This window comes from Lissotriton vulgaris, chromosome 4_1 (assembly GCF_964263255.1).
Source record: "Lissotriton vulgaris chromosome 4_1, aLisVul1.2, whole genome shotgun sequence".
In the NCBI taxonomy this organism is placed as follows: Eukaryota; Metazoa; Chordata; class Amphibia; order Caudata; family Salamandridae; genus Lissotriton; species Lissotriton vulgaris.
The window spans coordinates 2,064,665,482-2,064,681,332 of record NC_141691.1 but is presented as its reverse complement, the minus strand read 5'-3'; the positions used below and the strand labels follow the sequence as shown (position 1 = coordinate 2,064,681,332).

The 15,851-nt window shown below is 42.7% G+C and overlaps 1 protein-coding gene across 1 annotated transcript in view; it reads left to right on the top strand.

Moving 5' to 3' along the window:
- LOC147724988 (uncharacterized) overlaps positions 1-11,679 on the top strand; it is an 82,065-nt gene extending 70,386 nt beyond the window's left edge. Inside the window, exon 3 of the mRNA XM_086966471.1 lies at positions 7,114-11,679. Within this exon, the coding sequence (XP_086822597.1) occupies positions 8,324-9,367 (1,044 nt within the window). The 5' untranslated portion in view covers positions 7,114-8,323 and the 3' untranslated portion in view covers positions 9,368-11,679. The remainder of the gene's footprint in view (positions 1-7,113) is intronic.
- Positions 11,680-15,851: the final 4,172 nt, after the last annotated feature.

Genomic DNA, 15,851 nt, shown 5'->3' with positions numbered 1-15,851 from the left:
GAAGTGCGGGCCTTTATAGGCCTCACCTCGTACTGCAGACAATGGATTCCTCAGTATGCATTTCTAGCTAAGCCACTCATTCAGTTAACAACACAGGAGGCAGCGACTTCGACTGTCCTTCCTTGGACTCAGGAACATACACAAGCCTTTGAAGAATTAAAGAAAGCTTTATGTCAAGCACCAGTTTTAGCGACACCATGTTACAGCAAACCTTTTACACTTTTTGTTACAGAACGTGATGGTACAGCGTTGTCTGTCCTCACTCAAGATCAAGCAGGTTCACATAAGCCTTGCGCTTATTTTTCAAGTACATTGGATTCAGTAGCCCAGGCACTCCCTGCGTGCTTGAAGTCAGTAGCAAGTAACCATTTAGCAATTTAAGACACTCAACCTGAAGTAAAATTCAAGGCTTGGAGCTGATCAGTAGCTTTTATTATTTTGCTTAATGTTATCAAAGAACAATTGGTTCAAAATTAAACAGTATTACATGCTAGGTACAAAAAATGTGGGAAGGAAAAATCTATCATTCTATCAGGCATGTCACAAGCTTACAACAATCAATCATACAGGGACAGTGGGGGACATGGAAACTCATATATTACAGTGGACAGTATTTACAGTGAACAGACAAGCACAAGAATAGTGCAATAGGCCACAGTCTGCTAAATTTCTAAAAAGTTTAGTTATAGAATTATTTACATAAACTGTACATTCCTAACGCAAGTTTTAAATAATCACAATTTTTGATGCAGTCAACCAAAAAGATGAATAAGGTAATGTACAACTAAGGGTGAAAAAGTGGCAAAACAATTCAGGTCAACTTGTCACCCAGGCAGACTTAAAGGTGGTGGAAGGCCTACGCGTTTCGAATCCTACAGGTGTACGAGGATTCTCATCAGGGCCTTTGGTTCATAACACGGTGTTATAACATCCGAATGTAGTTTTTCACAGCATATATACTGAAGGGGGTATTTTGTACCTGCTACCGTGTTTACAGATGATGCTTTACCAGGTGCGGGGTCACTTTGGAAAGGCTGAAGGGTTCCTAATATTTTAAAATCTCTATTCTTATTTATAACCGATGTCCCTGTCCTTAGGGTAGCTGTCGCTTTATTTGAGACACTGTCGCCGTGGGAGTAGAAGTGAAGTTGAATCAGAGGCCGTGTTTTAAATTACGGCGGGCGTGGTCCGCTAACCGTGGTTGCAAACGTTCAAACCATTCTACGATCCGTCAACATTACACAGCACGCTGCAGAAAGGTGATTTATTCTTTCAAAGGTTCAGGCTGGCGACCTTAGCGACGGCGAACGCGAACAAAGTGGTAACCTTCAGGCAAGGGCGACTGCATCAAAAATTGTGATTATTTAAAACTTGCGTTAGGAATGTACAGTTTATGTAAATAATTCTATAACTAAACTTTTTAGAAATTTAGCAGACTGTGGCCTATTGCACTATTCTTGTGCTTGTCTGTTCACTGTAAATACTGTCCACTGTAATATATGAGTTTCCATGTCCCCCACTGTCCCTGTATGATTGATTGTTGTAAGCTTGTGACATGCCTGATAGAATGATAGATTTTTCCTTCCCACATTTTTTGTACCTAGCATGTAATACTGTTTAATTTTGAACCAATTGTTCTTTGATAACATTAAGCAAAATAATAAAAGCTACTGATCAGCTCCAAGCCTTGAATTTTACTTCAGGTTGAGTGTCTTAAATTGCTAAATGGTTACTTGTATCAGTACTGGCATCCCCTTCCTGTTGTTATAGATACTGGCTCAGCCATACTGATTAGAGCCACCCCTTTGTAGTTTTCTGGTGAAGTCAGTAGCAGCAACAGCATTAGCAATCAGACAGAGCGACTCAATTGTTTTAGGACATCAATTAACAGTACAAGTTCCACATTCTGTAGAGGTTCTTTTAAACAGAACCCAAACTCAACACTTGACTATAGCACGACTGACAGGTTATGAATTAACACTATTCCAGCCACACATAGAAATCAGACGCTGCAGTATTCTGAACCCCGCAACATTGTTACCTTCAATTATGACAGATCCAGCCCCGCATGATTGTATAGAGATCATTAATGCAGTAACAAAGCCCAGACGAGACTTAACAGATGTTCCATTGACAAATCCAGACCTGACACTTTATGTGGATGGTTCATGTATGAGAACAAGTACAGGAGAGTTAGTGGCCGCGTATGCCGTGACCACTGAAACTGAAGTAAAAGAGACATACCGTATTGATACACTGTCCGCTCAAGCGGCAGAGCTTTTTGCTCTGACCCGAGCCTGTATACTAGCCAAGAACAGAAATGTTAACATATATACTGATTCACGTTATGCTTTCGGAGTTGTACATGACTTCGGAGTGTTATGGCAAGAACGAGGTTTCCTGACCTCTCATGGGGCCAAGATCCAGCATGGTCCCCTCATTCAAGCACTGTTAGAAGCAATACATCTGCCTTCAGGTATATCCGTCATGAAGTGTAAAGCACATACTAAAGTTATAGATTCCGTTTCCCAGGGTAACGACCTGGCAGACCAGACAGCAAAACATACAGCATTGACTCATACTCAGACAACTGACGTGACAAAGACAATAGTACCGACACATTGTATGACAGTTAGGGATCCCACACTAGATGTAATGGATATTCAGACACATGCTACTGCAGACGAAATAAAGAAATGGACCGAACTAGGAGGGATTCAGACAGATCAAGGATGGATGACGAAGGGAAAATCTACATGGTTTCTCCCCGACTCTATGGTTCAAGTCATAATCAATACAGCACATAGTCCAGCACATCTAGGAGAAAAAGCTATGTTAGACAGTATACAGAATCTCTGGTACAACAAACACTTACGAGCAGCAGCAAAACAGAAAGTGCGTACTTGCATGATCTGTTGTCAGTTCAATCCAGGTAAAAGCGTCCCTGTAGAGCAAGGTGGATTTCATCCTCCCGATCACCCTTTTGAAGTCCTCCAGATGGATTATATCCAGATGGACCGTTGTCGAGGTTTTAAATATGTCCTCGTAGTTGTTTGTGCACTTTCCCGTTGGACAGAAGCATATCCAGTCCCAGATTATACTGCCCCGACCACTGCCAGGCAGCTGGTTCGAGAATTTTTCCCACGATACGGCTTGCCTCGTGTCGTGTACTCGGATAACGGACAGCCATTCTCATCCAAATTAATGAAGCAGGTTTCCTTGCTGCTAGGATATCAGTGGAGATTCCATTGTGTCCGACACCCCGAAGCCGCCGGCCTTGTAGAGAGGCATAACCAGACATTAAAGACACGTCTTGCTAAAGTTTGTAAAGAAAAAGGGGTCGACTGGATAGTCGCCCTGCCAGTTGCATTGTTTTACATGAGGATGGTCGCCCACTCGCGATCAGGGCTATCTCCGTATGAAGTGGTCTTTGGCAGGCCACCGAATATGTGGGGGACGCCCATACCGAAGAAAATTACCAATGTTGACTGTAATATGCTGACAGATTACCTTGCCTCCTTGATGTCTGCACTCCAATCATGTCGTTCACAGGTTGCCGCAGCTTTCCCTGACAATACTGATGTAAAGCCGCATGATGTCCGTCCCGGCGATCTGATTCTGATAAGGAACTTTGACAGGAAAAGTTCGCTGGAGCCCCGCTGGAAAGAGCCGAAGACCGTCCTTCTCACCACGAGGACCGCTGTAAAGATCGAAGGCAGAAAGGGGTGGATCCACACAAGTCATGTGAAGAAATGCAATGAACTAACGCCAGGAAAAGACTTGTCCACCCCTTCCAAAGACTGTATCGAACCTAGTGACTTTAAAGTTCCGAAACAAGAGACAACTCCCCAAGAGGAGTACAAATTTAAACTCCGATCTAGCAAGTCAGACAGTTTAATTGTTTAAGTCCTCCCCTAGGTGAATCGGTTAAATAGTTCCTGACATGTATCCCCTAGATCGAGATAGAGAGAGAGAGAAACAACTCAAGAAACACGCATACTGTAAATCACTACGTAGTCACTGTATAGTGACATTATTAATTATGTTTTTTCTAAGTCTTCTGATTATTGTTGCAAGTATACTGCTGTCTATATATCATCCTATTTCCAAGCGTGAACAATCTGCTTATAATGTCACTGCTGAACATTCTTTTAGTAAATTACCTCCTCATGAATTGTCTTACAGACTTGCGCTGCGCAACAACACATTCATTAGTATGTTACATCACTCCCATCAGACTAACAATGCTACAAACTGTTGGATATGTGGCCGACTCCCTCCCTATCAGAAATACAAGGGAGTTCTGCCCCTCTTTCCGTACCCGTTCACTCACAATGGTTCCTGTGGAGCCTGGTTTAGAATAATAAATTCCGTAGATCCTGATATTGCTGTTTTTAAAGGGAGCTGGGTTTGGGGAAACTTGAACTTAGTTCTGCTTAATACCTGTTATCCTGACAAGAAGGGACTCCCCATTAGAATAGGAACTGATCTAGAAAATGAAGTATATGGATTAGGTAATTATACAATTAACCTTATGATTCTCACTGTTGAATCCGAAACTGCACCAGTTCCCCCTGCTATGTCAGTACTACCAGTCACTGGTGAATTATGTGTCAGTAAGAAAGGTTCCGTACACTTAGGTCATAGTAAATGTAATACCGTAGTCGAATTCAGTGATCAAGGCAAATCTTCTTTCAAAGCTACCCGCCATTCCTACTTTGTTTGTGGTCATACCGCATACATACGCCTACCTCCAGATTGGGATGGTACCTGTTATATTGCATTCCTTCTGCCACCTGTTTTCCTAGCTCCTCCTGACTATCACAGAAATACAAATCTAGTAAAGAGCAGACTCCGAAGAGACCTCCCGATTGTCGACTATACTGAAACGGCATGGGAGCAATACACAGATTTCAATAAAGGTTTCTTTTTCTTCATAGGCCCCGTCCAAAATAGTAAACTAATTCGCAGATTAACTAGAACACTTGAAGCAGTAGTGAATGAAACTGCCTCCGCCCTAGGTAACTTAACAGAGGAGCAGTCCGCTATGCGGATTGTTGTTCTTCAGAATCGTCTTGTTATTGACGTCATCTTGGCAGACAGAGGCGGAGCTTGTAAGGTCATCGGGTCAAGTTGCTGCATTTTCATTCCAGAAAACGCGCCAACAGTATATCAAGCTATCACACGTCTTCATAAAATTGCAAATCTGATACATCAGAATCCAGGCACCTGGACTTGGTCCGGTTGGTTCTGGACAACGTTAACCGCTTGGGGATGGAAGCTCCTATCCTTCCTGGGCATTGCCCTTGCCATAGTATTCAGTTGCTGCCTGTGCCTACAGTGTGGGCCAGCGATTTGTGGCCTGTGCGTCACTTCATGTATCGAACATTCCAGTCTTCACTTAAAACGCGAGAAGAAGAAAGAAGAGCAAATGATGTTACAAGAACAGACCGATCGGTTTATGAGAATCGATATATCATGAAGGGTCCGTAGGGAACAAGGAGGGAATGAGGAAATATAAATTTTATGGTCAAGTAATGTTCCCTAGCGTGTACCCCACCGTTTCCGTGTACCAGCCTAAAGTACATGTAACTTCCCTCCTGTGCCAGCTATGAAGACGCAAATACATTTGCGTCCACCGTTAACATGTCCTCTTTCAGATCCACCATGAATGGATTGAAAATTCAGTTCCTAAGTATGCCTTGCCAACGTCTTTTGTGGTGTACTTTACACGTTTTCCAGCTATGGCAAAGTAGGCCCCGAATTCTGCCACCGAGCCTTTTTTTGTTTTCTGACTCCGAAAGCCTCAGCCCAGGCAGTCTGTGTATCTGTGAACTCTGCCTTACTTCCTGTGCGGCCCATGGCGCTTGGCTCAGCCTGCTGCCTGCCAAGACTATATTCAACCTTCGAAGTTATTTGTTCCGCTCCTCGAAAATGCATTCCTGCCTACTAGTTTAAGTAAACATTCTCCCAGCTGCAGGGCGAAGGGCCCGGCCTCGCTGTCTCTATGCAAGTAATTCATAGCCTCTGTTTTCATGGAAGGCCCATGCCCCCCGCATCTCATGCAGACACTCAGGCGCTTATACACGCACACACAGTCAGTATAGAGTAACTTCTGCCCCAGAGACCTTTTCCTCTAGATAGTATGGTTCCCAAACATCAGATATCAGATATGATAGAAGTACGAGTTGATCTGACATGCCAGACTTCTGTCTCTTTCCGCCAGTGTAAATGTCAAATCCCCTGCACCCGTCTGTTTCACGTCAATCATACGTCATGCAGCTGCGCGCGCATCCATGCCTCTGATTTCTGCTGACATTACAAGATTCTGCTTTGTTGCCACCTACTTGTGACGTTTTCTAGCACACACCTCTGTATCCACGCCCAGTTCACGCCTCCACTTACGTATTGCAACACGTGGACACTGTTATCATGCTGTTATCTCGTTTCTCTCAGCTGTTACGCCTCTTGCATTGGTGTCTATAATGTAAGTCGAGTATATAAGCTATGTATTGTCAATAAAATATTGCTCTATCCCTTCCTGAACCCCTGTGGTTGCAGGAACATGATATCCAGTTCTAGAACGATTCCTTTTTAAGGAATAAAACCCCTAAGAACTCTAAACACCACGGACTCTGTTTCTTTCTTTCCGATTGAGTTATTATTGATTAAGTACTTACCTGTATAGAAATTAAGATGGTAAATTAAATATTTACGACAGCTCTGGTATTTGGAATCTGAGTAAATGGTGGGACGGTTCATACACTCTACTAGTCCTAGAAGTTACTGGTCAATCTTGGGTGTACTAGTGCTGTAGCTGGGCTAGCAACCAGTAAAGTGTCATGTTATGTTTTTTTTTCCAAAACTGCACAGGCTGATCAGTCGTGATCTGATTGGAGGAGTTCACCAGTTGCAATCCGAAAAAAAGTGACCTTTATGTTTATGCTCTAACTGTGACATTAAATATTAACATCTCAAGTGCAGACCCCTTTTTTGTCCTCCCTCCTTCTCTGCCTTTCTCTTCAAAATCACTCCTTCCTCATCCAGTTTCTCTGTCTGTTATAGTCCCTTTGATTTCATTCCCATTCTCACAGATTTGTTTCTTATTCATAGAATCGAACAGCCTGATGAAGAGACGTGCAGCACCCCAGCACCAGATGATCAACGTATCCGTGTGTAGAGTCTGAGAAGACCCTCGGCTGGAGGTTGGACCTGGATACACAACCTATGATATATACGTTCAGAGGAGAAACACCGACCTAGTGTGTGAAAAAGCTCATACAGAGCTCATCTTTATGGACAGTTTTAAAGGATGCACACCAGAGATCATCTCTTTGAGTATACCGAGTGTGAAAATCTTTGGTTCACTCAGCACTCCCACAATTGTAATTCTAATGCGAAATTAGAGCAGTTAATCTGAATATCCTGAGGATAGGTCATACCAGTGTAAGGAGTGTGAGAAAAGCGTGACCCCAGAACATTTCTGTTGAAATATCATAGAATGCTTAGTGGGCAGAAAATCAAGCTGAAAAATGGAATGTGGGTAAACCCACACTGAAAGTTCTTCACTGCACACACATCAAATAGTTCCTTCATAGGATAGGTCATGCCAGTGTACGGAATGTGGGAAGATCTCCACCGAACCAAAGAAGCTGTTGAGAGACCAGAGAGTCCACACAGGTGGTTAGTGCTATAATTGTCTAAAATGTGGGATTAGCAACATTTAGAATGACACACTTGTAAAGCAACACATAATCCGTGCTCACGGCAAACCTTTCAGTGTAATGAATGTGAGAAAAACTTAGCTGAGAAGAAATCATTGTTGTCATATAGCTCACACTGGTTAGAAACCATGTTACTGAACAGAAAGTGGGGAAAGATTCCCTGATAAGGTCACACTGGTGGAGCATAAGATAATGTATACTGGTGAGGAACCCTATTAGTGTACCAAATGTGAGAACATCTTCACTTGGATTAGCATACAGTACATTCATCGGAGTACCATACTGGTTAGAAACGTTATCACTGTACAGAATCAGACATTCCATTCCGCTGATAAACCCTATCAGTATGCAGAGTGAGAAATGCTTTGCTGCAAAGAGCAAACTGTTGGTATATCAGATACTTTATAATGGGGAGAAACCCTATCAGTGTACAGAATGTCAGAAAATCTTCATTAAGACATATAGTTTGTTGAAACACAAAAGATTCCATACTGGAGAGAAACCCACTGCACGGAATTTGGAAAAAGATTCACTTTGAAGGGTCTGCTGTTGAGGCACCAGAGTATCCATACTGTTGAGAAACCCTATCATTGAACAGCATGCAGGAAAAGCTTTACGATGAAAAACAATTTGTTGAAACATCACAGAATCTACACTGGGGAGAAACCCTATCAGTGTACAGAATGCGTGAAAAGCTTTACGCGGAAGGATGCGTTGTTGAGACATCAGAGAATCCATATCAGTGTACAGAATGTAGGAAAAGCTTTACTGAGAAGAGCATATTGTTGAGGCATGAGAGAATCCATTCTGGTGAGAAACCCTATCACTGTGCTGAATGCGGTAAAAGCTTTACTCAGAAGGGTACGTTGTTGAGGCATCATAGAATCCATATCGGTGAGAAACCCTATCGGTGTACAGAATGCGAGAAAAGCTTTATTGAGAAGAGCAGTTTTTTGAATCATCAGAGAATCCATACGGGTGAAAAACCCTATCAGTGTACAGAATGTGGGAAAAGCTTTACTGAGAAGAGCACATTGTTGAACCATCAGAGAATCCACACTGGGGAGAAACCCTATCAGTGTACAGAATGCTGCAAAAGCTTTAGTGATAATAGTACGCTGTTCAACCATCAGAGAATCCATACTGGTGAGAAACCCTATCATTGCACAGAATGCCGGAAAAGCTTTTCTGTGCAAAGCACTTTGTTGAACCATCAGAGAATCCACACTGGTGAAAAACCCTATCAGTGTACAGAATGCTACAAAAGCTTTACTCATAACAGTACGCTGTTCACCCATCAGAGAATCCATACTGGTGAGAAACCCTATCATTGCACAGAATGCCGCAAAAGCTTTTCTGTGCAAAGCACTTTGTTGAAACATCAGAGAATCCACACTGGTGAAAAACCCTATCAGTGTACAGAATGTGGGAAAAGCTTTACTGAGAAGGCCACGCTGTTGAAGCATCAGAGAATCCATACTGGTGAGAAACCGCATTGGTGTACTGAATGTGGGAGAGGCTTCACTAGGAAGAAAGCTCTCTTAAGACATCAAATAACCCACACTAGTGAGAAACCGTATCCATGCACAGAATGTACGGAAAGCGTTACTGATAAGAAATCCCTGTCAGAGAATCCATACTAATGAGCGAAACCTTTTCTTTGTTCCGAATCTAGAAGAAACGTCACTCAGATACCCTCAATAAAGGCAATTCTCTGTGGCAAACATGAGAATAGCTTCACAAAAATGCAGATATTGTAAAATAATCTTAGAATCCTTTCATTGTAGAAAACTCATAGCCTTGAATGTGGAATACTACTGAAGCAAGGGGACTTGAAAAATATCAGCATTTGGGAGATAAAATGGTTACAAGAGCAAATCCAGAAGTCTGATCCAAAATACAATAAGAGTCCTTTCTTTCACCTTACGTATACTATTATTTGACAATTTCTTCATATAATAAACATTGCCACCTTGCCGTGCACTGGGGTACGAGACTGGTAAATATAAATGTGCGCGTAATAGACGAAAGTATAAAAGTAAAGATCATCATTGCCATGGTGTCAGATCAAGAGCTTTTTTAAAGTCTGTATGACCCCATTCACTCACTAAGATTCCCTCGCAATCATAACTGTTTGTCCCCTTGCAATGACAACAGTTTGTCCTTAAAAAAAACTACTTGTATCATAAATTCATATGCACACATGTAGACACTCACCTGTGAAAATAAATGTGCAATACAACCTTATTTGCAACAACAAAGCAAGATAAAAAAATGTCTTATTGTGACAAAATTCCATGTTATATCCTCAATGCAATGTGACAGACCTGTGACTAATTCTCATGAAAAAACATCATTGCGTATGGAGATCCGTAACATGTAATAAGGTGTTTATTATCATTGGTTATTTATTAAAATATTTATTTTCATTTTGAGTATGTGAAATGCTATACTGTAAAAAGCCAAGAGCAAGCTTAATCATGTAGTTAAGTGTGAGAGAGACTCTTTTTGCAGGCTCCCCGTATACTTTTGCCCCACTGTTGCTGGAGTTAGTGCTGGAGTTAGTGCTGTGTAATGACTGTAGTGCCTGTGGTCCCTGCATCCCAGGCCTCGGTGCATTACTCTGACCCTCAAAAGTGTATGTTTGATTGGCTTATCTCCAATTGGTATAAGTTTACTAATACATTGGTCCCTAATGTGTGACAAGATGTAACATCTCTCCCACACATGCCAATGCAGGCTGGCATAGCAGCTTTGACTCTGCTAACTCGACTGTGCCATTTCCCTCTGTGGCAAAGACTAAACCTTCCTATTTAATACTTGTAAGTCACACCTAGGGTAGGTCTAACGAGCCTCAAACGAAGGGTGCATTATGTTAAAGAGAAGGATATCCATTATGTTTTACATGTCTTGACAGCAAAAACCCTCCATTGTCGTTTTCACTGTATTAAGACTAGTAGCCCCATTGGTTAGTGTGGAGTTACACACTCGCAACTCAGTATTGCTAACTTCCAAATGGAGTTACTAATGTGAAACTTTAAGGTTTCAAAATAATCATTGCATTAATTCCAGCTAGATGCCCACGCTGAGTTTAATGTAACTATTTTATAAATGGCAATTTTTAGAAAGTTGTCACTTAGGTGCCCAAAAACATTCCAGTAACCGTCTTTGGTTGCACACGACTGTTGTCCTTCAGACAGCCTGCTGCCCTCCTGGAAAGATGTGAGAACAACTCTCAGGAAGAGGAGCAAACAATCTGCCCAGGGTAAGAGGTGCTATCTTTTGGCAGGGTGGCCAGTAGGGGTTTGAGCCCAGAAGAATGGCTTGAAAGGGAAAACCACTGTTGCGTGTTTCCTGCATTGCCCATTGTCGTTTTAACTATGTTAACCTAACTGTTAGCGTTAAAGGGAAGTTTAATTTTACACATGTTTCTACATAACATGCTTGCTTTTGTGCCACATTGTATTTTCGCACAGAAACTGCACTTGTTTTCGTATTTTATTCTTTTCCTGTGATTTAGACTGAACAAACAAAAAATGGTCAAACAACAATGCCCCTTCAGGGACTATCATTTAGACATAACATGCGAATGCAGCTTCTCTTTGTGAGCACACATATCTTGTCATATAACTGAGGTCAGGTGGTTCTAAAAAAATACACACTGAGTCAAGGTCCTTAAGCAAGAGTGCTGCGTCAGCTGAGATGTCAAACATCCACGTATGTATGCTTATGTACTGGGTCCTCCACAAATCCCAGGGATCTATAATATATAATCATTTAGCTTCAGTAGAAGGGGAGTTATTCGGCTAAGCAGTCTTATAACATGACTGGGCTTTTTATGGTATATGGTTTGTTAACCATGCTAATGATATTTTTGGGTATGCATTTGTTGTCTCATTTTGATGCACACACTACATCTTTGAGCACAATAGTTTTAATAAATATTATAAACTTCCTTTGTGTCTCTTGTTTATCTGATTGTTGACAAGTATGAGTGAGAGAGCAAAAGATTGGGGCCTGTTATCGCAATCCCTGAGAGGGGCAAGAGTGTTGTGTTCTGGGGTGCCAACTCACTTATTTCTCTGGAAAGGGTGGGGGGCAAGTAAGGCACTGTAGATAGTCGGTCTCAGGCTCATAGATACTGAGGTAGTCGGGCTCAGGCTCACAGCTACTGAGGTGGTATGTTTTCTCAGTCCCTACTTGCTAATGTTCTGTGGTTCCTCGCATAGTTCTGTTCCTGAGCAGAATCCATGCAACATGCCGCCACCAACGTTTTGGTCAGGTACTTATTTGCGGGAACTTTGAGTCATGCTTGTCCACAATACTCTCACACTTTTTACCAGAGAAATCCGTGGTGTTAGGGATTAATCCTCCAGTTTATAGGAATCAACTAGTTATGTTGTTTTTTCAAGCTAAACTATTAAAAGGTTACAACCCAATGTGTGTTACACTTGGAATCTATTTGTAACTAATTATAGCGCAACCTACTGCTATTACATACAAGTGCTTACCAGCAGCCTATGCACATTTAACACAACATGGAATCCCTAATGTGGGAGCTTGTATAAGCTTTTTAGGTTTGTAGTATCTTTTTAATTTTATGTTAGGTACATAAATGAACAATGAAGAAAAAAAAACTTGATTCACCGTACCCCTCGCCTACCCAGCCTCTTTTTGAAGAGTCCACCCCAACAACCCCCTTCCCTACTCCCTTCCCCCCTCCATCCTCCAGCCCCCTCACTCCTAGTCTAATTTCTGATTTCTAATTTAAAATATTTCTAGAGCGCAGCGTACACCTTGCGGTTTCTTGGCGCTAGCTCCGGCCCTTTCTCATAAAGATCACCATTGCAATCTATGAATGTTCCACCTGCATTGGTTTCCTAAGTCTTAGTATTTGTGAATACTTGGGGCATGTGAGTTCCTTAAATTCAGTTGAGAGCATCTCTATAAATGGCTTCCAAAGTTCAGAAAAAGAAGTCCCCTAGTTAGCCAAAGAGTAGAATATCTGCTCCATGCCCATGATAGGCCATATGCGATGCAGCCAGCCTGTATGGTTTGGAAGTCTATCTGTCCCACACAATGCCAATATATTGTGTGGAGTGGCACCTAGTTCAAGGCCTATCTTTCTGCTTATCCGAGATTTAAGCGGAAACATAAGATCATTAGGTAGACCCAGCACAACATAGTTCGGAAAGCGGGGAAGTTTTATGTCACAGCACTTATCTATATCATTCAGAACCTGCGTCCAATATTCATATAAATTGGGCAGTCCCACAGTATATGTGTCAAGGTTCCCTGAGCCCCACACTCTCCAACATAAAAGGTTCCGTGCAGGGTTTCCATGATGTTATCTGATTGGTGTGAGGTGACAATAGGTAGTTATTTTTTAGGCGGTTTCTATACCTGTTACGTTTCTAGCTGTGTGCCTAGCTCTATAGTATATGTTTTCCCACTCGCGCAATATGAGTTCACCACCAAGTTTAGTATCCCATTGCCTCTGGCTAGGGGATTTGATGGTTGGGGGAGGGGCCCTTAAGTGGTTATATAGTTCTGTGATAAGGCGATAATCGGATGACTTGGACAGAAGCCACTTCTCAAATGACATCAGATGGCGTGCTTGAGGACGTATCTTGGGTTGCATCACCCAATGCCAGATTTGTTGATACCTAAATCTCTCCGTTTCTACGCAGGTGTACGCGTTGACGAAAATCCTGGAATGTCAGGGGACCAGATTCATCAAAGAAGTGCCCAATGGATTGACTAACCTCTTGTGACCACCAGTGGAAATGTTTGTATCTAACCCAGGAGTAAAATCTAAATTTTCTGCTATAGGCGTCAGGGGAGTTGGGAACATCGTTAACATCTTTCTCTCAGCCACTTTATCCCAAGCCCCCAGGTCTGTCTGCGTGACCCGTAAAGGTAAAAATTCCTGGGACGGTTCCGTTTCGGAAGGAAGGGGATGTTCTACAGGGGTGTTTTGGCCAGGGCCCTATCCATGAACAGCCAGTGCATTTCAGATTCAGACTGGGACCATTCCTCCAAGGGCCTGATCTGCACTGCCCAATAATAGTTTTTAAGATTTTGAATCCCGAGGACCCCCCTCCTGGGGGTCTATAACTGAGATCTCTGCATAGGCGGGGTTTCTTGTCGGCCCAAATAAAGTGCTCTAATTCTTTTAAGGTAAGTATTGTACCCAGAGGGGGATCTAACGGCAAGGTCTGGAAAACAAATAGAATTTGGGGTAAGATTGGCATCTTGATCATCGCTATTCAGCTCAGCCAGGATAGGGTATATGATTTCCAATGGCTAAAAGAGGTTCGTATTTTCTTGAGCAGGGCTTGGTAATTCAGTGATACCGTTTGTTGCGGGGAAGTGGTCAATTGTATCCTCAGGTAGGAAATTGCATCTGGTGCACATTGGATAGGGTATGCTGCTTGTAGGTCTGCTAGCTTGGATGCTTTAAGGTATAGGCTAAGAGCTTGGGATTTCTGAATATTAATTTTAAACCCTGCAGCTTGAAGTAATTCCTCCAACTCGGCCAAAAAGGCCGGGAGTGATACCTCGGGGACCTCCAGAGATGCTATGACATCATCTGCATACAAACTTAGGGTGTGCCTGTCTCTCCCAAACAAACCCCAGTAATTTGAGCATTATCACGCACTCTTTGAGCCATAGGCTCAATATATAGGGCAAAAAAGAGAGGGGAAAAGGGACAACCCTGACTAGTCCCTCTTTATATTGGGAAGGGTGAGGAGGTATATCCGTTCACTCTAACTGAAGCTGTAGGATTGGTGTAGCCACTAAAGACCCATCAGATGAATCTGTCGGGGATCCCAAAATGTCCCGGGGTTGCTTATACATAGGGCTAATGGACCCTATCGAACCATTTCTCAGCGTCGATCGATAGTAGCATATGCTCTGTCTCAAACCTCTGTGCTTTATCCGTGATATGGAGTAATCGCTTAGTGTTACCAGCGCATTGGCAGCCGGGGACGAATCCTACCTGGTTTGGATCTATTAGGCCAGGAAGGAGGGGGGACAATCTGGCGGCCAGCACGCTTGTAAATAATTTAAGATCTACATTAAGCAGAGAGATTTGCGTATAAGAGGCACATTGTCTCTTACCCTTACCAGGCTTGGGAATCAACACCACTGATAGCATGGTTTGGGGAATCTGAGCTGCATACCAGATAGCATTTTACACTCTGGTGAGGTTTGGGGCCAGTATATGGCAACAGGATTTACAAAAAAGGGCTGTAAACCCACCTGGCCCTGGGGATTTTAGCATTTTCTGTTATAGTGATAATTACACACCACCGGGTGTCATGCTTCATCATTGACCAGTCCTTGCCCTCTAAAAACTTGGTTTGATAGAGGGCGGGCATGCACCTGACGACAGGGATGCACTTCTAAACTAAGTGGGGGCCCAAAGAAAAATATATAGTGAGTTAAAAGACAAAGAATTTCGAAAAAACTGGTCTGGAATAGCATGGAAGTGCACAAAGGATTGGCTAGTCCTGATCATTACCACTGCCAGAGAACTAGCAGATGCATTACTGGTAGAGATCCAACAAAGTGAGGATAGACTCAAAACCATGGTACAGACAACAGCCATCATCCGCAAGAAACTGAATGAAATCAACAAGGATCATTCCGAATACCAGGAATATCTAACCCAGTCTAAACTCACTAAACTGAAAAAAGATGTTCAGAAATTCAGTAAAGAGACCATTTACCCATACACCACCGATGAATATTATGAAAAAACAGTTCAGCCCCAACAAAATAGAAGGCAGCAACGATTTAGGCCAACTCCACAAAACTGGACCTTTAGTTCGGGTGAAGAGAGGAGCTCGAATGGGAACAGCAGCAGTGATGAAAGCACTGACTGCTATCAAGGAAGACAACAACAGAACCAGCCCCCACAAATGATGTATCCACCACCACCACCACAATATGGCTTTTGGCAACAACCATTTTATGGACCTGGATTCGGATTTCAACCAGGACCGCAGCCTTTTTTATACCGGGGCCGAGGCCGGGGAAAAGGAAGACAAAAACGACAGGACACAAGGGTCCAATGGGAGGACCAAACTCCAGTTGCAATGGGAACCCGGAGCAGAGGGA